This window comes from Mus pahari, chromosome 5 (genome assembly GCF_900095145.1).
Source record: "Mus pahari chromosome 5, PAHARI_EIJ_v1.1, whole genome shotgun sequence".
Lineage (NCBI taxonomy): Eukaryota > Metazoa > Chordata > Mammalia > Rodentia > Muridae > Mus > Mus pahari.
In genome coordinates this window covers 144374194-144397212 of record NC_034594.1, presented here as the reverse complement: position 1 = coordinate 144397212, position 23019 = coordinate 144374194, and the positions used below count along the sequence as shown (strand labels likewise).

General features: G+C 40.4%; 1 protein-coding gene across 1 annotated transcript in view; it reads right to left on the bottom strand.

Annotated features, from left to right (window-relative positions):
• Positions 1–22846, bottom strand: part of LOC110322143 (SLAM family member 5) — a 28638-nt gene extending 5792 nt beyond the window's left edge. Inside the window, exons 1-5 of the mRNA XM_029538895.1 lie at positions 22784–22846; positions 21873–21996; positions 9343–9678; positions 2198–2449; positions 1718–1834 (exon numbers count right to left, since the gene is read on the bottom strand). Coding sequence (XP_029394755.1) covers positions 1718–1834; positions 2198–2449; positions 9343–9678; positions 21873–21918 — 751 coding nt within the window. The 5' untranslated portion in view covers positions 21919–21996; positions 22784–22846. The remainder of the gene's footprint in view (positions 1–1717; positions 1835–2197; positions 2450–9342; positions 9679–21872; positions 21997–22783) is intronic.
• Positions 22847–23019: the final 173 nt, after the last annotated feature.

The following is a 23019-nucleotide window of genomic DNA, read 5'->3' as shown; positions in this document are numbered from 1 at the left end:
TTTGCACCATTTGGATACGCATGTACATGAAGCATCTCTAGATATTATTCAAAATTATTAAAATGTAGAGCAGAGATCCTAGACTTTATGAGATTCCTCACTTCATGAGACACAGTTCCCCAGGTACTTAGTAGCAAGGATTGATGGATAGACAGACAGATAATAGATAGATAGATAGATAGATAGATAGATAGATAGATAGATAGATATACATACAAACATACATACATGCATGCAGATACACACACACACACACACACACACACACACACACAGACATATAAGTATATTCTTAGGTTAGATAAACAGAGCGAGCCAGCCTCTGAGAGATGATTCCTTTGGTAGAGCACATGGAGCTGAATTTCCCCGCTAATACCTCCCTTGAAAGAGCTCACCAACATAAATCTCATTCTCTCTGGCTCTTGTTTATTTAGTCTCCTGGTATAATCAGTATTTTTCAGATTAGCAGCCATTAAACTCCATAAGGCACTGTCTCAAGAGTACCAACCATTACCATTAAGGTTGGCACCTGATTCCACCGTGAGAACTTCTCAGCCAATGAGTCATGAATTTGTCCTTTAACTTTATGCCATTTCCTTCTCTTAAATACTACATTAACACCCTTTTTTGCCTTATGACATATGGTTCTATGACCATATGACCAATCTGAAATCCCAACCACTGCATCTTATCCACATTAGCTCTGAAGAACCTCTAAAAGAGAGAGAGAGAGAGAGAGAGAGAGAGAGAGAGAGAGAGAGAGAGAGAATTTCTTCCCGTGTCAATGATTTGAGTTGTTGATTGTATGGTGAGGGGTAATCACAGAGGTGGAGAGACAGCTCAGCTGTTGAAGACCCACTTGATCTCACAGAGGATGCGAGTGTGGTCCTCAGTACTCACATTGAGTGACTCAGAACCGCCAGAAGCACTAGCTTCAGGCTATATTATGCCCTTTTCTGGTCATTTCAGGCATGAGGTGTGCATAGGTGCATATTTTTTAAAAAATAAAATTAGCCAGGCGTGGTGGTGCACGCCTTTAATCCCAGCACTTAGGAGGCAGAGGCAGGTGCATTTCTATGTTCGTGGCCAGCCTGGTCTACAAAGTGAGTTCCAGGACAGCCAGGACTACACAGAGAAACCCTGTCTTAAAAAATAAAATAAAATAAAATAAAAAATAATAAATAAATAAATTTAAAGAAATAAAATTAATGTGAAAAAATGTAGAGACAAAAAAGTTGCCTCCCTCAAATACAGAAATTCTTACCCTTAAACAATTAGATCCTGACCACTTGGGGCTTGACCCCAGTAGCTTATGACATCGTATTATTGGTTCAAATGTCTAGTAACAAGAAAGATGGATTACACTGTTGAATTTGCTATTTAACACGATAGTGAAATGCCCAGATATGGACCATATACAAATATCATGGAATATAAGACCAAATAATTTCCTTTAATTCTTAGAAAAGAATGTTATTTTTCATGGGATATTCTCTCTCTGAGACTGCTTGCTGCATATCTCTTAATATTATAGCATTTTTGCTTTATTAATATTTTTTCATTTGTTCTAGACTGGTAAATACTTTTTCCTTGGCTTCTTTGGCTTGCCACCACAGTTCCCAAAATGATACTCTCCACGCTACTCTGGATAAATAAAAAAACCTCACTTCTTAGAAGAAAGAAGACACATTCTCACACTTTACCTTCCAAATCCTACCTTGCCTTCTCTTGTACAAATAGAACAGAAGTGCCAACACCGGAATGAGAATAAGCAGGGAGAGCTTGGCCAGTCCCCCTGTCAACACAGTATGGTGAGGATGGAAGCTTGGTGTGTCTGCAAACAGAAACTGTAGTGAGTATTGGCTATCAGGAGACAGGCCCATGATTCTGTGCACATTTGTCCACACTCAGGACACTGTCAAAATAGGATGCCATTTGGAGAGTACCAAAGCTCTTCAATTTACTATCTGAATCAAAGAGTCAAACAGAGGCTCCTCGAAAATACCAGGGAATGTTTACCCCTTCCTAGAGAAGGCTTTGGTCTTCCCCCCATGAGGCTGCCTGGGTGAACATACACCTAGGGCTAGTCTCACCTTAAAGGAGGCATGAACATGTGGAGATTAGCCAGACGTTAAGCCTTGGAGTTTCTCAGAGTGATTTCTGAGGATTTCCAGAAGGGAGGGAAGGAGCTGGTTACCTGTACATGGCTGCTGGACAGTGACAGAGTCAGAGCTGTTGCTGATAGGGTTCTGGGCTGTACATGTGTAAGTCAGTTTTTGGTCCATGGGGGAGTGGACGATTTGAAGGACATTGCTTTTCTCTCCAGAGGAACTCCAGCTATATGCCACATCCTTTTCTTCCTTTTCCACAGAGCATGTCAGTGTGACATTACAGGTATTGTTCAAAGATGGTCTCAAACTCTGTGTAATTTTTGGTTTTTTAAGCCGACCTATAAGGAGAGAACATATGAGCCTACAGTGAGCTGAAACCAGCAACTAAAAGCTTGTGAGAATCAGTGTTAGCTTTTCAGAAGTTTGTATAANAGATGTTAACACAACATTAAATATGTCACGAAAACAAATAAATTATATTAAAATTATTTTTGATATTTTATTATAGTCCATGTTGCTGGTAGTGATATATATCAATTGCATTCATGCTTTGTAATGATGTGTGAGTACATACTTCCAACCTTATACATCTTAAAATTAAGCCATAGCAGACAGTTTTTTTTAAAAAGTGGCTTTCCTATACTTATTTATTTTTCCTATACTTATTTATTTTTCCATCATTCACATTAAGTAATCAAGGGCTTTTTTCTTTGCTGAGATTACAATATAATTACATCATTTCTCTCTTTCCTCTCTCCAATCCTGTCCACACAGGCTACTTTTTTCAAACTTATGGCCTTTTTTTTTTTTTTTTTGCATTAATTGTCGTTACACACACACACAAACACACACACACACACAAACACACACTCTTATATACAAATCAATTTTTTACTTTTCCTTTTATTGAAAATAGATTATTTTCTCATACAGTATATCCTGAGACAAAAAGGGAGTGGGTCTGAAGAGGAGGGGGGATGGGAGAGGCTGAAAGGGTAGAGAGAGGAACCTCATTATGGCAGAAGTTCTTATACCACATACATTTGGAGAGATTGTAACTTTGAGCTTGATTTATTCTTTTGGTCATTGAGGCTCTACACTTGTGACAGCAATGGAGGGAAGGTTTCTGAAACACACGAAACTGAAGAGTGTATCATGTTTGTATCCACTACACTGTGAATATAGAGCAAAATCTTATACTGATCCAGAATCTGTAAAAAATAACTTCGCTTCAGTAAGGAAGTTGTTACATTTAGGCATGAGAATGAATGCCAATAATCCATGCATTTAGGAGAGTGATGCAGAAAGATTATGAATTTAAGGTAAGCCTGGGATACCTACTGAAAACATTCAAAAACCAAAAGAGACTTAATCTATAAATTATAAGCATCAAAGGTGTGGTGGTTTGAATTAAAATGGCTCCTACAGGTTCAGAGGTTTGAATGGTTAGTCACCAGGAAGTAGAACTGTGGGAAACAATTAGCATTAGGAGGTGTGGCTGTGTTGGAGGAAATGTGTCACTGGAGGTGGGTGGGCTTAGAGGTTTCAAAAAGCCCAAAGTAAGCCCAGAATTTCTCTCTGTGTCTTGGCCTGCAGAACAGGATGCAGCTCTCAGTTTTTGCTCCAGCCAGATGCATGCTATCATGCTCCCTGCCATGAATACAATGCACTAGATCTCTGAAACTGTAAGCAAACCTCAAATTAAATGCTTTCTTTTATAAGAGTTGTCTTGGTAGTGGTGTCTCTTCACAGCCATAGAATACCGAACAAGGCAGACAGAATTCCACTCTGTCATTGTTCTTCGTACTTGTCAACTTGACTAAATACGGAATTAACTAGAATCTAAAAATGGAGGGCACAGCAGTGAGGGACTTTTTGCTTAATTTGAAGTTGAAAGATCCACTCTAATACTGATCTTAAGGTGGAAAGACACACCTTTCATGTGGGCCATTCGTGCTGTTGGAGGCCTGTATAAAGACATGGAAGAAGCAAGCTTTTGCTTCATATCTGCTTTCTCTCACCTTGCTGACAAATCCATTCCTTCACTGGCATTAGGGCCTAGATCTAACTAGATCTTTGGGATCCCAGTGTCTACTGAGGACCAGCTGACGCAGCCAGCCTTGTGGATTGAGGAACTTTTAGTTTCATGGCCAGCCATTGTTTGTTTAATTGGATAACAGTCTGTAAGACATTCTAATAAATCCTCTTGCTACACAGAGGGATTCATTCTATAAACTTTGTTATTCTAGACTCTAGAGTCCAGAGAACCCTGACTAATACAGATTTTGGTACCAGAAGTGGTTCTTGAGCAACCAAAATATAAGAATCAATCTTTTAAGTATCTGGAATTTTCTAATTCGCTAACACCTACAAGTACTTAAGCCTCTCCTGTTATTGAAACTTCCTCTGGGAGCTCAGCATGGACTAAACACCTATGGCATTAACTATTTATGAACATAAGGAGACAAATACATTTGATTATTTTAATTCTCCAATTGTGAGTTGCAATGCATTTGGTGACTCTGTATATAAAACTTTTGATAGTTTTATGAGGACACTGATGGTACTGGTTGGGTTCTCTTAGCATCTCTGGATAAAATGACAGAGGAAAAGGAATGAGCTCTGTGATAAAATTAACCAACTTCTAGCATCTCAGAATACAGTGAAGGACAACAATGAACTTAGTCATAAAGTTGACCAGCTCCAGATGCACATGAACAGTCTAAAGGTCGATAGTGTGCCCTGCAAGAGAATCTTCTCTCCAACAGCCAAAGAGCTCAAGTTGTGGAAAATCGAACCAAAGGTCATTATAAGGCAGGCTGAAGGTCAGCAAAAATTCAGGTTGCAGCCTTGAAGAGTGTACTCACTCCATCTTGTTCATTATTTGGAGACTTCAATCTCATCATCTTCACATAGATTAAGTTTCCACTGCAGTAGTTTTCTACACCACTCCTCAAAATGCCCTTCAGTTCTAGCTGATTTTCCACAAATTCTTTCCACTACATTTCCCCTCCTCTGCCACATCCCATTCCAGTCTCCTCAACTCCCAGTCCACCCACAAAATTTATACTATTTCCTCCTCCTAGGGAGATCTATGTGTCCTCTCTAGTCCTTTTCTCCATACCTGACTTCTCCAACTCTTCTGATTGTAGCTTGGTTATCATTTTTTTAAAATTTATGAATACTCACATATAAACAAATACATACCATATTTATCTTTTTTGGATAAATCTCACTTAGGATGATTTGTTCTAGTTTCATCCATTAATTGAAATTTCATGATGTAATATTTTAAACAGGTGAGTAATACTTCATTCTGTAAATGTACCACAGGTTCTTCATCCATTTTATACTATTGTGGGACATCTAAGTTATTTGAAGTTTCTGGCCATTATGAATAGAGTAACAATGAACAAGGTTGAACAAGTATCCTGCTGTATGAAGCATCCTTTGAGTATATGCCCAAGAGTGGTATAGGTATATCTTAAAGTTGAAAGAGTCCCAACTTTGTGAGGAACCATCATATTGATTATCATAGTAGCTGTACAAGTTTGCACTCCCATCAACAGTGGACTAGTGTTCCTTTAGTCCACATTCTTGCCAGCATGAGCTATTGTGTTATTGATCATAGCCATTCTGACAGGTGTAATGTGGATTTTCAAAATAATTTTGGTTTGCATTTCCCTGATGGCTAAGGATGGTGAACATTTCTCTAAATGTTTTTTCAGCCATTTGGGTTTCTTCTATTGAAAATTCTGTTTAGATGAGTGCCCCATTTCTTAATTGGATTATTAAGGGTTTTTTTGATATCTAATTTTTTGACTTCTTTACATAGTTTAGATATTCATTTTCTATGAGATGTAGAGTTGGTTTAAAAAAAAATCTTTTCCCATTTTGTAGGCTGCCATTTTGTATGAAGGATAGTGTCCTTTGCCTTACAGAATCTTTTCAGTTTCATGAGGTCCCATTTATTAACTGTTAACCTTAGTGCCTACACTTTGAGGCTCTGTTCACGAAGGCTTCTCCTTTGGCAATGAAAGCAAGGCTATAGTCCACTTTCTTTTCATTCAGTCCAGTGTATATGATTTTAGGTTAAGGTCTTCGTTCTACTTGGAGTTCTGTGCAGGGTGATGAGTATGGATCTATCTGTACGCCTCTACACGCAGACATCAGTTTGACCACTACTTTTGTTGAAGATGCTTTTTTCCAGTGTGTATGTCTAGCTTTATCTATAGCTCTGTACATTTTTGCCAATATCATGTTGTTTCTACTCTGAAGTACAATTTGATATCAGGAATGGGGAGACCTCCAGCAGTTCTTTTATTGTTCAGGGCTGTTTTAGTTATCCTGGGGTTTTTGTTTTTCCACACGAAGTTGAGATCCTTTCAAGCTCTGTGAAGAATTGTGTTGGATTTTGGTAGGGACTGTAATGCTGTTGTAGAATGCTTTTGGTAGTGTGATCAATTTTTACTATGTTCATCCTACAATGTGGGAACAGGACTGAGAATGGAGATGAGAGTCGGTGGAGTCATGTGACAAATCCCAGGAGTCAGCCTCCAGAGATCAGCGTCATAGCGCAGATCTGAATTTACTGCCCAGTGCATAAGCTTATACACGGTGTTTGAACCAATCCCAAGCCCCTGAATCTTCAGCCAATCATATCTTGTCTCACCATCCCAATGCCCCAATAAAAACCCTGCCCAATAAGGTAATTCAGAAGGAGTGGGTGAGTATCATCACCTTTTAGGACTTCCATGATGATTGGAGATGGAGATAGCCACCGCCCTGGCCCGTTCTTTTTTGCTGTCCCACTGGTGTTCTGGGATCCTCATTAGATCTAATGTTGCATACAGCAGATTCTCTGAGGACTCACAGGAGCCTGTGGTGCCTCGCTCTCCATCCCACTTTCTCCTTCACAGGATTGACTTCCACATCCCCCACAGGTCTTCTTTCTGTTTTTATTTCAAGGCTAAGGACTTCTAAGAGAAGTGACTTGGTGTGTAGTTGTTGAGCCTTGACATTTCAAGGGATGGATAATGTCTCATTTATCCCTGACATAGACCTGTTGTTAAGTGTCTGTTGAGTTTCCCCTCTGGAGGACAGTAGAAGCAAAGCATATTGGCCACCACCTACCTGATGATCCTTGACACAACTGGAGAAGTCCATGGTAACCACCTGAGTCAGTATTATGAAATCCTCTGGCATATGTATTCTGTTAGACAAAAGCCCAACTTCCCTGGGGGCCAGGTTGAATGATCCATTAAATAGAAGTGCTAGGGTAGAGTCAATAGGGAATCGATTCTCTCTCATTGCTCAATTGTCACTGTCCATGTTAGGCAACTGGGAATCCCACTAACAGGGAGAAAATGGACAGATTCTTAATGGTAGCCCAAACGAGTGGTTGGGCATGTGCCTCAGAATTAGCTGTTATGATAGCACACATCAGTAGAAAATGGGTAGATGGTCATGTCTCTGGTTCTTCTGGAAACTTCCTCTACACCTAGTATATAGGAGTCTTAAAGCTCCCCGAGGCCACTGGCTGCGGGTGTCCTCCCCACTGGGGTATCAAAACTGTAGAGATTGGTGGTCATCTCTCCTCCTCATCTGACTCACTCAGTGAGAGGCTCTGCAAGGCTGTCTTCAGTGGCTCCATCAACTCCATCTGGACCATCATTGGTGCAGGGGTTGAAGTATCTGTTTGGAACCCAAGTGGTCTTATCTATTCTTTCTGGAAAAACACACACACAAAAAAAACCCTTTTCCTATGGTTAGCAGAGGGGCTGGACTCTTTTAGGTGTTATCTACAGGGTCTCTCCCATAGACCAAGAGCAAAGGAGTTATTCCTGGCATCATAGCCCTGCAGTGTTTATATTCTGGAGAGAGACCCTGTTTGTCAGAAATTTTAAAAATTTCTAGTAAATAATTCTTCTGTTAGTTTATCCTAGTGTCAAGCCCTTATATCCCACTCTTTAATTATTTCTTGAGAGAGGAATATTCAATGATAGTTTTGAAGATTACATGGAATTCCAGTCCAGTGGGAGATATCTCAGTTCTTGCAACTAACATATGCTGGCCCATTATCAGTTTTTAGGGCATAAGGGACTCCCATGACCAGCATAGCCTTTCTCATAGTGGCAATCACCATCTTTGGGGTTTCTTTGGGTTGTGCTATAGCAAAAATATAAGAGAAGGCATCTAAGCAAACATGAACATATTTTAAGCACCCAAACTTAGGGATATGAGTAAAATCCACTGGGCACAATGAATGGTCCTAAAGGAAGAAGCAGGCCAGTCTGAGCAGGCATGCCCTAAATGTTAGCGTGAGGCTGGGGTATGATTAAGGGAAAGTCTATGTGGCAAGTGGGCAGAATTATGGAAGCATGAGTGGTGGGAATCAAGCTTGTTCTAAGGGGAATAACATAAAAGTAGAATCCAGCTGATCCACTTCATGGTCAAAATGTCCAGCAAGTCACCAATTGAACTGAATTGTTGAAGTATTGTTGAAATATATTTGGAGAAGTGTTATTATAGCTATATATAATGTAGCAAACTGTTCTTAGAGGCATCTGTGAAAATAGAGGCAGTCTGTGTGATGGGCCTCTCAGAAATAAAGCAATCTATTGGATACACTTATAGGCAAGACAGAAAAATTTATTTTTAGGGAAATGATCATCTAACTTCCCATAATAGCTAGCAAGGGATACCTGAGCTGTAGGGTAAAAGGCAAATGCCATGACAGCAGACCCTGAATGAAAGTCACCCCAGAAGTTCTGTACAACACTGGGGATGAGACTCAGAGTTTGGATCTAGTATAACAGGAAAGGAGAAGTGAACGGCACACTGCACATCCTTTCATAGTTCTTTGCATTTTCCTATGCATTCTGTAACCATTTTAAAACCAGAAGCTTTTTAAAGACCACTTTGTATATGGTTTCTTACTAGAGTGTCATGATAATGCTTACAAATTGATTAGCATGGTTGTTGACATTTTATAGGAAAAGAAAACAAAGATCAAAGGACAAATTCTGCTGCAAAACAGAATACAGCTAAAGTCTGTCAAGGCCAGAACTGAAGTTAGACCTTTGTAAGTACAGATGTGCTTATGTAATTATAAGGATAAAAAGAGTTAGGAAACTCTGTTATCAGAAACATGGGTGTGGTTTAGATCACGAATCTCCAAAGGGGAAAAAAAAAAAAAGGAAATCCAAGGCTCCATGCTGCCATAACTTACGGTAGATATGAAGGTGGTAGATCTTGGTGACGGTTTTCTCAGGATTCTCTTCATTGATATCTGCTTTGTAAGTTCCTGCATCTTCCATCCTCAGGTCCCTAATGACCAGGTCATAGTTCTGATCTATGACTTCTAGTCGTCCTTTAATAATGACCTGGGTTACAGTAAGTTCAGTTCCATTGACTCCTGGTTTTATAAAAGCAACAGATGATTGAGACGTCCAGGCAATGTTAGTAATTTTCTGTGGATCTTGAATACTTAAGGGGAAAGTAACTGACTCCCCAAGAATCCCATTCACTACCATCGAGTCTGCATCTTTTCCTGCTGCTCCAGACCCTGAGGACATAAATAGAAAAGAGTAACCATCACACTGTTGAACTGTTTTCTGTTCCTTCTCCTTTTGAGTATCACTGAGGAACTTCCTCAGACACTGCTCATCCCCTGTCTTGGGATTTTTTTTTTTTTTACATTCATTATAGGTATTGGGGGGGGCATGGCAGCAGGGGGCTGGTTTGACACAGGGTTTCTTTGTGTAGTCCTGGCTATCCTGGAACTTGCTCTGAAGACCAAGCTACTTTTGAATTCACAGAGATCCTTCTGCCTTTGCCTCCCAAGTGCTGGGATCAAAGGTGTGTGCCACCACCATCTGACTTACTCTAGGTATATATAATGTGCTATGACCACCAAAACTTAGTTGAAAACCTGTCATGTTCTATGAAACCAAACTGAATAAATACATGTGTTCGTTCATAAATTAGTGAACTTAGCCTATTTTGTAAGTTGCTTCAAGAGAGTCTATATAGCACAGAGTGAATTCCAGTACTTAACTCACTCAATAAATGGTTAAACATCCATTGTGTGCCAAATACTCTATATAGTATATAAAGATAGAAGTGATCAGAAAAGATCACAAACTCATCAATTTAGGGGCTAATTTCACCCGAGCCTGGAAGAATTTTTGACTTTATTTTCCAAAGATAAAAGCAAAAATGTAACATAATTCTTTGAAGACCACAGGAAAAACAAAAACAAACCCAAAAAAGTAGTGTTCCAATACTTCATCAACCCATAAATCCAAAAATTTATCCCAAGTTCTTCCACTCCTGGCCAGAAGGACAGGAAAAGGGACACACTTGATATCTTGAACCTAGTGAAGGTTAATGGTCTTTATTCCTTGAATGCCCTCTTGCCTCTGGAGTTTAGGTATCTAGAAAAAAAATGTTTTAATATAGCAAATACCTTACTGAGATTATTTAATGATCAATAGTGTTTGAGATTGTCATGGATGATACATGATGTATTCAATAATGGATATGACTTGGAAATTGATCAGTCAGAAAGGCTGTTAATCACAAACAACCAGCTGTGCTATTTTGGTGTTAACTAGCTATGTGTAAGCCCAAAGACCAAGCCATGTTTTTTACATATTCAGGTTAAGCCTAAAGTTTGTACAGAGGGTCCATTGAGAATGCAAATGAATGGATTTATTAACCCAGTGTTGGCCTCATTTATGTCCCCTTTGCCCTTCAGCTTAGTAACTGCTGCAGTATGCCAGGACTGCTAAGATGAACCTTTTCCCTTTCAGGTCAGTGGACACTTTGCCCTCAGGAGGAACATACTGGTGATTTAGTTGGAATGGGCAAGCCAAGTCAACATGTTTTAGGGTACTACAGGTTTGATGGGGGAAATTAGGGACTACCAATAATTAGCACTTAACAAGTGCTAACTTAATACTATGCTAGCTATGTTAGGACTACAAGTTGGATGCTATGTTAGGACCACAGGGATAATAGGATACCATGACAGCCCCAAGGAGCCCCTGGAAGGCAAAATGTGGCATAATAAGTGGCAAGTGGAAAGGGCAACAAGAAGAAAACACAGAGAACATAAAGCTGTGCTAATATTGCCACTGCAGCCACACTTTGTAAAAAATCCCCAACACCAATTGTCACCATATAAATTATCTTACTGGGTTGATAGAGTTCCCAACAGGAACTTGCAATATCTTGGCTTGCGTCTCAGGGATAGCATGCACAGAGGCTAAGCTCAAAGGGCCCTGAACTTGGTTTTCTGGTGCTGTGTCCTTTCCAAATACTTCATGGATTTTGAACAGCAGACCCCAAATTTCTGTTTTGCACTGGGTCCTTCAAATTTCATAGCCAACTTCTGTCTCGGATCTTCTACATGTCTTAAAGATTTCCTGAATCTGCAGGGGAAGTGTTGCATGCAGCTCTGTGCAGTGCTGATATCCTTGCAAGAACCCTGACCTCTGAGAAAAAGCAGAGCCTGTTCTAGGTGTGAACTGGATTTTCTGCTGCATTTAAAGGCATGAAGTTACTCCTAGAGAGGTAGCTGTGAGACTTGGCATCTACTAACACACTGGGCAAACTCGGTAAAGGTACGAAACCTTTCTCAGTCTATAGAAGTTGTAACATGGCCCTACTGACTCCTTGAGCAGCAACTGATGGAACACAACATGAGCAGAGGTGCTTTGTCAACTGGCAAAGTGAAATTAATGTGAATTATTCCTGGTGTTGATCATGACCATTTGGTAGGTGTATTTTAAATATTGCGTGGCCCTTCCCTATGACCAATCAGTGGTGCTGAGGCCATGTTGGACCCAACTTAGAGCCTATCTATGGCATAATTCAAATAAAGCTCAGAGAGATGCTTTTAAATTAAGAAAGGTCCTCATATAAGCAATGTTCACATGAGTTCAAACTGTATACAATCACAAGTACAAGCTGTGCATGGCTGAATGACAAGAGCAAAGGCAATAGCTTATCAGAAACAGACCTACTGTGAGTATAAACACCTGTGAAGGGCACGGAAGCATGTCCCAAAACCAATCCTGTGCTTCAGAGGGCTGAGGTCACAAGACTCTTGTCTTGTTTTCTTGGGGTTTTCCCACAAATACGAAGAACTCTCTTCACATAGCTTCATCCATGGACTGTGTTCTCACAACTGACTACCAGTGCTAAGAAGCTCACTCGTTATTTTTTCTTTTCTGTACCAGAAACAACTACTAAAGTCTCAAGTATGTGTGTTAATATATCATCATAGCTCCTTCCCTGAATACACCCCACTTAATACAGTGTCTTTGTTTCTATCACTGATGTTTCTCCTATAACCAGTGGATGGTTTTTAAGTATTTCTTAGGGCTGGGAGTTAGAATAAACACAAGTACTTTCTCTTGCTATGGGCACAATAACTCTATTTATAAATAGAAAAATGAAGCAGAACAAACAAGGTAGAAAATCCAACTGCAAAATTAAGAATGAGGGGCCAGGGAGAACATTTCATTGGTCTCTGGGTCTTGCTCAGAATTGAAACTGATTAATAAGAGGACTGGTCAGCAAATTATAGCTTCATTCTACCAGAATATCTGCTGTGTTTGAAAAGAAAATCCATATAGGACCCACACATAGCAACAGTGCCACAAACTGCAGATCAAGAAACACAGTCTATGCAAGGCTCTATTGCTGTCTAGCTGAGTATTCAAGAATGTCCTGAACCAGCTAAGACCCAGAGTCCCAGCTAGCAAAGGAAACTGAGAAGAGCTGTCATTTTGAGAGACTGTGAGGACTAGATGAGGTGACATATCTCCACAGTGTGTGTACTAAATGGAAAGAAATTCGAGACCCTCAAGACGTCTTGCATTGAGGAGCATCATTGGCCTGTCTCAGGTAAGCCACCATGACCTGCTGATTAAGAACATGACTTCCTGGCTGGTTTTATGGGATAGTATCTGTCAGTCCTAGGAACAGTTAGCAACCTCTTCATGCCTCAGGCTGCTCAGCTGTCAAATCACTCTGGTGATAACACTGACCTTATAACTAACATATCTGTGGGCTAGCATTTCCTGACCATTATATTGTTTGTTAAATACAGAATGAGTAAGAGTCTGGAGGGTGACTCAGTGTGTCAGGTAATTGCTTTGTAAGTATCATGACATGAATTCAGATCTCTAGCCCACATCTGTATCTCCAGCATCATGGGAGGCTTGGGGTGGGGAAGAGACAGGCAGATTTCTGCAAGCTCATTGGCCAGCCAACCTAGCTGAATCAGGGAACTCCAGGTTCAATGAGAGAACCTGTCTTAAAAAAAATAGGTGGAGAACAAATAAGGAAGACATTGTGTGTTGACCTCTGACCTCCTAATGCAGGTACACACACATGTACCTGCACGTACACAGGCATACTCCCCCCATGCAATGCACACACATATGCATGGCACACACTCATAAATACCCCCAAACAAACTAACATTGTTGAAGGGACTAAAATAATACTATAGACCACTTGAAGGAAATGAAGAAGGGTTGGTACATCAGAGTGAGGCAGGGTGGGGGCGAGGGAGGGTGCAACAGAGAGAGAGGAAGCAGGCAGGGTTGAACTGTTGCTTAACACCAACTGCTACCCTTTGTTTCTTCAACACTTTAAATAAGTATTTCTTGTTCTTGTTCATTTTGGGGAGGATGGGGCAGTAGATAAACTACCTTTTTTATTTTTTTTTTGTTCTCCATCCCATAGTTAACGGTGTGTCTAGAAGCTCCCTCTGTATCTGAGAACAGGAAGAATGAACAGAAATAGCTTGAGTATACAACACTGAAAGAAGAGTTATAATTAGTCAATAGAAGTCAAGAGAATTTTGAGAGCAACAAGGAAAGGAGGGGCTGAGCAGCAGAAATCCTATATCACTCTCCATTAGTATAGAAACTCCTGGGTCACACTTGTTTTGTTTTGTTTTTTAGAAACCTACAACACGCTACAACCAGAGCTATGGTCTTGCTTTATTAGTGTTTTTTATATTAACACATACTTAAACTTTAAATAAAACAAAACTCACTTGACCTCTGAGTATCTATGTATCAACGTTTTTGTCTGAAAATGTGTATTTTAATTCTATCCATCTTATAGAGCATCATGGGATGGAACAAAATAATAATTGTGGTGGAGGGCTTAGAATTATTTCAAATAGCGATTGCTTCATACGTGGTTAATCTTTGCTATTGTTGGTTAGAGATAGGAGAAAAGATCAAAGGGAAAGGGTTTACTAGATAGATGCAAGAATGGGAGGAAAAAAGAAAATAATCAGAAGAATACAGGAAAGACTTGTAGAGAGAACAAGGAAGGAACGGGTGTTAGACTCACCTGCCTTGTGTCCCTGGAGATTAACTGAAAGAAGTTAGTCTATGGCCCTCGGACACATGAAAGACAGTCAGAGTTCACAAAACAATGAGACAGTTGAATCAGAGCATAAGATGGTAAGTCTTGTTTTTGAAAAACTTTTCCAGCACAAAGAAGTCATGAGTTCATCATATCCAACTTCCCAGGTACCAGTGATTTCAGGGAAATATAGAGAGTTCTATATACAGTTCTCAGCCCCACTCTTCCACTGCTCGTATGCTGGGAAGAGGTAGAAAAGCAGTATTGAACTCAATGTTCAGCACTGAATAGAAGGGGCCACTCCACCAGGGATGGCAGCAGGAGAATCTATAGTATGTTGTACCCTTGGGAAATATCTGTAATAATCCTTAAGAGGGGAAGCATAGGTACACTTAGGTTATGAGTACTTCTGACTTCTTTGGGAAAAGTCCCCGTTTATCATTTTGAGGATCCCTGACAAAATGAGTATCTCATCCCTGGTTTCCTTTTAGAACCCTAACACCTTGTACTCAAACTCCAACTGCCACCATTTTTCTGCCTTTTTAGCTCACTTGGACCATTACACAAACAACAAAATCCTGGCTAGGATCTCTGTACAACAGAGCCAGGACCCTTCCTAATAAAGCATGAAACACAAGTGTAAAGCTCAGCAATAGAATTAGCTAAAATATACATGATTTTGAGACATGCTCTCACTATGTATGGAGGGCTGGCCTGGAACTCCCTCTGTAGACTAGAATGGTCTGGGGTTCCTCTGCTTCTGTCTCCTAAGAGGATTAAAGGTGTATACCACTACACTAGGCTAATGTCTTACTATATTCAGACTCACACACTCCACTGCCACTACTACCACCACCAACAACAACAACAAAAACAATAACAGGAGCCAACAATCATTGGTCATTTATTTATCTCAATGTAATTGGTCTTAGTTCTCCCCATAGAAACATGGGGCAAGAGAATGAATGTGAAAACAGGATCTAGCCTTCTGCTGCATCCACAAAATGAAGAAATGGTTCAATATGTAAAAAAAAAATCAATACATGTAATATAACCTATAAGGAAGTGAATGAAAAAAACCCACATGATCATCTTATTAGATGCAGAAAAAAGTCTTTGAGAAAAATCTTCATGATAAAAGTCCTGAAGAGATTAATGATACGAGGGACAAACATCAACATAACACAGGTTAATTTTATAACAAGCCTATAGCCAATATCAAATTAAGTGGATAGAAACTCAAACCAATTCCTCTAAAATCAGGAACTAGGCAAGCTTGTCCATTCTCTCCACACCTAAGCACAAGAAACTGAAGAAGATCAAGGGGATACAAATTGATAAGGAAGAAGTCAAAGTATCATTATTTGCAGATGATGTGACAACATTCATAATTGTCCCTAAAAATACGACCTGAAAATTTCTAGAACTGGTAAACACTTTCACTGACATAGCCAGATACTGAACTAATTCATAAAAATTATAGCCAGACTATATGCAAACTACAAATGGAGTAAGGAAAAAAAAATCTAGAAAACAACACCTTTCACAGTAGGCTCAAATTATATAAAATGTCTTGTGGTAACTCTAACTAAGCAAGTGAAAGACTTGTATGATGAAAAGTTTAAGTCTTTCAAGAAAGAAATAGAGGAAAATATCAGAAGATGGAAAGATCTTCCATGCTCATAGATCAGTAGGATTAACTTTAAAAAAAAAAAAAGCCCATCCTATCTAATGCATTCTACAACATCAATTCAATCCCCATTAAAATCCAACACAATTCTTTATAGGTCTTGAAAGCACAATTCTCAATTTCATATGGAAAACAAACAAACACACAAAAACAGAATAGCTAAAACAATTCTCAATTGGCTAATCAAATTATTCAAATTAATGAAACATGAATTCCCCTAGCTTCAGGGAACTCCTTACTTAGGGACCTTAAGTTTGCAGGACAATTGGGTTGTCACTCTCTCTTTGGACATTATTGCTCTTGGAGTGCTGCTTGTGTGCGCTTTTTCATTTTCCACTTGGGCAGAAGGCAAGCCCAGAGTCAAGCTGTCAAGACAGATACTGTTATCCTTAGCAGAAGGCAACTCATCTGCTCAGATTTGGCTGAGCATGATGAAAAGTTAGGCAGCTAGTGACAGGTAAGACCATGGGGATGTTTATCAATCTAAGACAGGGGGTTCATGGGGCCTGGGTGTACTACTCAATGATGGGTAAGGCAAACACCAATGTCCATGAGTCACCTAAGACAGGCACTAATTAAAAAATAAAAGAGAATTGTTGGGCCCTGGCCCCCTCTCTAAGGTGAGTTGTTTTGCTAGCTTGTCAACCAAGGCATCAGCACACTGTGTTCTTAGCCAAACTGCAATAGCCCTGAGTAATTTCCATGTTCCTGCCTGGCCCATGAAAACACAAACTTGTGAACTGGATACTTTTCCACAGTGCTTCTGGGATTTTTCTGTTCTGTTCACCTGTATAAATATGAGCAAATTCCTAAGTAATGTGGCATTCTCTTCTCATGAATGACCCATGTCTGTATTTTCTTTCTATAAGGTAGAGTACACTGACATTTGGACAAAATGGCAGTCTATAGAAAGGGAAAAGATTTTTACCAACTCTACATTTGATAGAGGACTAATACCTAAACTACATAAAGAACTCAAGAAGCCAGATATCAAGAATCTAAATAACTCAATTTAAAATGGAGGTACAGATCTAAACAGAGAATTCTCAATAGAGAAAATGCAAGTGGCTGTGAAATACTTAAAGACATGTTCAGCATCCTTAGCCATCAGGGAAATGCTTACCAAAATTATTTTGAGATTTTATTTCATATCCTGTCAGATTAGCTAAGATCAATAACACAAGTAACAACTCATTTTGGCAAAGATGGGGACTAAGGGAAACACTCATTTGTTGTTGGTGGGAGTGCAAATTTGTAAGTCACTATGAAAATTGATATAGCCATTCTTCAGAAAGTTGAGAATCAGTGTACCCCAAGACCCATCTATACCACTCTTGGGCACATAACCAAAAGATGTGTCATATGACTAAAGGCACACTTTCCTAGCCATGTTCATTACTGCTCTGTTCGTTATAGACCCAAACAAGAAACAATTTAGACTTCTCTTCACAGAAGAATGAGTAAAGACTCTGTGGTGTATTCACACAATGGAGTATTACTCAGCTCTCTAAAAAATTGACATAATGAAAATTTCAGGCAAATGGATGGAAAAAAAAATCATCCTAGGTGAGGTAACCCAAACCCAGAAAGGAAAGCATGATACATATTCACTTATATGTGGATGTTAGCCATTAAATACAGGTTTACTAACCTACATTCCATAGACCCAGAGAGGTTAGGTATAGAGGAAGGGAAAAGGGAGACCCATGGATCTCCCTGGAAGGGGTAATAGAATAAATATTATGGATGGACTGAGGACAGGAGGGAAAGGGAATATGAGGGGAGGAACAAATAGGGAGATAGGGTTGAAGGAGAGAATGTAGGGAGAATCACCTGGGATTGAGGGGCATTTATGGATGACATGGAAACCCAGTGCAGTGGAAATTTTCCTAAAATATATGAAAACAATTCTAATGAGGTCCCTTAATGATTGGGGAGATAGAGCCCCATCTGTCCATCTCTTATCACCAAGTATTTTTCCAGTTGCAAGGTTGTGTTGCACTTCATTGAGTTATTGGCCAAAGGAGTCTCATGGAAATCCCAAAATGTCCTAGCCTTTTGCTAAGACAATGGGTTGCTCTCAACAAACTGACAGTGGGACCCCATTGCTGAGGACAACACCCACACAACTCATTAAACGTGGAGAAGTTGAGCTGGTGCCTACATGGAACCTTTACTCTTATGCTCTTGTGTCTCTGGTGTGGGAAGCTTACTCTATGAGCTACCAAAGGAGAATGTGAACACCAGCCCAGCCACAAAACCTTTGATGTATAATCTGTCCTGCATGCAAGATATGCTTAGAGCAACAATGACATGGAACTTGTGGCCATAACCAAGCAATGTCTCATTTGACTTAAGACCACACCCACTCCAGTGGCGTCTGCTTGACAAGTTCAAAAGCTTGACCGCAGTCCTGAGGCAGAAAGTTTCACAGAAACTGGTCTCCTGGAGAGTGTTTGTTGTCCCATAACACGGATGTGGTCCAGATATGTCCTTGTGATAGTTGGTAAAGGACTTAGAGAGCAGTCTTTCAGTATTGTTTTATTATAGGTGCCCCAAGAAATGATTTGACTTATTCAGAAAAAAATGCCTCCAGGTTTGAAAGAGATAGTGAAAGAAATCAGACATTGCAGTTTACTGGGTAAGAGTAGAAATCTCAGGGCAAGTTCTACAAAGTAAACTTAGAATAACAGTTGAGTCACTCCGATATGCATGACTTTACAATGGTGTAGCAAGATGGAGGGTTGTAGTTTAAGGAAGAACTAGAGTATTGCATTATTCATGAAAAGGTTAGCAAGAGTGGAACCTCCCTGGTGGTGGGTTATTCAGTAGACTAGAATTGTGACTAGGGTGTGAAATTCTTACCTGGCTCCTAGAATAGCTGACTTTAGATAGGGCCGGGTTTTTTTGTTTGTTTGTTTTTGTTTTTGTTTTTGTTTTTTATCTCAGTTGTAACCTCTGCCTGGTTCCTGCCAGTCTTTATGAATGCAGTTCTCTGTTTTGCGTCATTATGCATTGGATAACCTCAATGTACCTTGGCTGATGTGTCACCTAACTTCCTTGTTTTCTTCTGTAATATAAGTCTGATGCTCGCTTTGAGAAATTACATTCAGATCCAACACTCTCTGGTGTTAGTGTTTGTCACTTGCCGACTACTTGCCCACCTGAGTACTGGAATCCTGATTTCTCCCCCAGGTTGAGGGACCAACTGGGTCCAGCCCCAGGCAACTTAAGGCCTGATTTATGAGATGGAACCCATACCTGACACTGCTTGGGTGACCCAGAGACTAGACATCCCAGAGACTCGGGGTAAAATCAAACACTACTGGTCTAAAAAAAAAAAGTTTCAAAAAATGACTTCTATATTCCGCTATACTCCAGAAAGTTGAGAATCAGTCTACCCCAAGATCCACCTATGCCACTCTTGGGCACATACCCAAAAGATGTGTCATATGACTACAGGCACATGTTCTTAACCATGTTCATTGATGCTCTGTTCATTATAGCCCCAAACTAGGAACAATCTAGACATCTCTTCACGGCAGAATGAGTAAAGACTCTGTGGTGCATTCACACAATGGAGTATTACTCAGCTCTTTAAAAAATTGACATAATGAAATTTTCAGGCAAATGGATGGAAAAAAAATCATCCTAGGTGAGGTAACCCAACCCAGAAAGGTAAGCATGATACATATTCACTTATATGTGGATGTTAGCCATTAAATACAGGTTTACTAACCTACATTCCATAGGCCCAGAGCGGTTAGGGATAGAGGAAGGGAAAAGTGAGACCCATGGATCTCCCTGGAAGGGGTAATAGAATAAATATCATGAATGGACTGAGGACAGGAGGGAAAGGGAACATGAGGGGAGGAAAAGATGGGGAGATAGGGTTGAAGGAGAGAATGTAGGGAGAATCACTTGGGATTGAGGGGCATTTATGGATGACATGGAAACCCAGTGCAGTGGAAATTCTCCTAAAAATGTGAAAACAATTCTAATGAGGTCCCTTAATAATTGGGGAGATAGAGCCCCAACTGTCCATCTCTTGTCACCAAAGGAAGTTTCCACTACCAAGGTTGGGTTGCACTTCATTGAGTTGTTGGCCAAGAGAGTCTCGTGGAAATCCCCAAATGACCTAGCCTTTTGCTAAGACAATGGGTTGCTCTCAACAAACTGACAGTGGGACCAAATTGCTGAGGACAACACCCACACAGCTCATTTAACACGGAGAAGTTGGGTTGGTGCCTACATGGACCATTTACCCCGTGTTCCAGTGTCTCTGGTGTGGGAAGCTTACTCTGTAAACTACCAAAGGAGAAACTAAACACCAACCCAACCACAAAACATTTGAGGTATAGTCTGCCCTGCATGCAAGATCTGCTAAGACGACAGTAGCCCAGAACTTGTGGCTGTAACCAATCAATGTCTCATTTGACTTAAGCCCTGGATTTATGAGATGGAACCCATACCTGACACTGCTTTGGTTATCCAGAGACTAGACAGCCCAGAGACCCGGGGTAAAACCAAACACTACTGGTCTTAAAACAAACAAACAAAAAAAGTATCAAAAAATGACTTCTGCTGATATTCCGCTGTACTCATAAATCAGTGACATTTCCAGTCATCATCAGAGAGGCTTTCTGCTGTAGCAGACAGGAACAGATAGAGACCCACAGCCAGACATTATATGGAGAGAGTCCATCAAAGCTCAGGGATCCCCACAGAATAGGAGGCAGAAAGAGTATAAGAGCCAGAAGTGGTGGAGGGAACCAGGCCCTCTTAGTCAAATAATCAGGGCTTATATGAACTCAGGACCCACGAGGCTCTGCACTTGGTTTTAGCTTAGTGGTTTTTGGGACTCTTGATCATGTGAATGAGTGTGTCTTCTGCCTGCTTTGGGGCTCTTTTCCTTCTGTTGGACTGTATTGTCCAGCTCAGTGTGATGATTTTTATTTCATCATAGTAAATTTTATTTTGACATGTTTGTTTGTTACTTAGAAGCTGGTTCTTTTCTAATGAGGGACAGAAAGGGAGTGGATCTAGAGGGAAGGGGAGGTGGAGAGGAACTGGCGGGAGTTTAGGGAGGGGAAACTGTAACCAGGACATATGGTATGAAAAACTTCTATTTTCAACAAATGGGGGAAAAAAAGAAAAGAAAAAGAACTGTTGGTTCTTAGCCTACTTGCTAGTGTTTTCCATAATGTGACTCCAGTGACCAGCATTAATTAAGTAATTCATTAACTAGCTAACAAATATTTATTAAGTGCCTACTATGTCCCAACATATAGAGATAACACCAGTTAAGACAAGAGAATAAACAGATGGAAATACAAAAGGAAAATCAAGCAGAAATGATGCTGGAAACCAAAAACTTAACCCAAGTAATCAGTGCAGCCACCCAAAGGGCAAGAGGAAGAGGAGAGACCAGGAGTCGGGCATAGCTAGGAAAGAGGACAGCAAGTGAAAGATGACAGGCTTAATGCGATAAAGCACATTGTTTGGATCTTAAGTTCTCACTCCAGTTCAGTAGATTGCATACAATATGAACAGAAAGCCCAGGAAGTTCTGCTGAAACTTGATCCAAGGGACACGTCCCTGCCCTCCCGTGTGTATTTTCTAAAAAGTTATGACATAGTAGGGCTTGAATCCTAGCAAGGTTCAGAACTCACAGGTTTGCAGGCAAAGGAAGCAGATCCACAGATGGTACTGGGCCATGTCCAGTCAGACCCCAGTCTTCTGAGGAAAAAGAACTGGCTTGGTAGCTGCTCTCACTTCAGTGTGGTGTTTCCGGAGCTGCAGGGAGGAAGTGTGAGCTGATTAAGAAGTGTTATTTCTTAACCTACTTACTAGTGTTTTCCATTATACAACAGCAGTGCCTGTTAATTATTAATTATCCAACAAACATGTATTAAGTGCCTACTATGTGCCAGACATATCATGGATGTCGATCAGTAGCTATAAAGTAAGTGGCTGAGTTCGCTTTGTGGAGTTTATATCCTCTATAGAGGGATTGATAATTACACAGGAAATTTCAGTAAATGGTGATATATGCTGCAGCAGGAAGAAAGTCAGGGACCTCTGAGGGTGGAGGCATCTATTCCAGGCTAGGGTGAGTTGGGGAGATTTCTGAAAGGAATTGACAATATAGCTGAGAAAATATGCAGAATGAATTAGTAATTTTAGGCAAAGGCTTGATTGTATTTTGAGTCACAAGAATAAGCCATATTCTTTGAGTTCAGCGTCTCCATGCTTGCATCCTTTGCCTCCTGCCCTCTGGCCCCATAAAGTCAGCACCTGTGATGCTGGAGATTGCTGTGTCCCTCCCTGTGACCCACCATCACCTAGTTAAGTTCCCCACTCACAAATCAGCACCAATTATCTCTGCAACTGAACTGCACAGAGCCCTTAGTGAGACAAGACCAGCTAAGCTGAGCACACCAAGACCCATTCTGAACTCTCAGTACAGGTACGTCAGATTCTAAAAGGCAGACACACATTTCCAGATAGAAAGCCAAAGACAGAGCCAAAGATGGATCTGAAGTCAGAACCAGAGCCAAACTAGATCCAGAGGAGACCTTACCAGAGCATAAATCAGATTCAAACCCAGAGCCGGTCCAGAAACGTGTTCACCATTAGAGAGAACAGGAAGGAGTGGTCAGTCACAGAGGAACTCCAAGCACTGAGAAGGGTGTGTAGGAACCAGAAAAGGAACATGAGAGATGCCACAAGCCATCCAGCAGTAAATGGGCCGATTCCTGGTAGTGACTGTTGCTGAAGATGGTACCCTGCCCTCAGAGGAGGACTAGAGAGACAGAG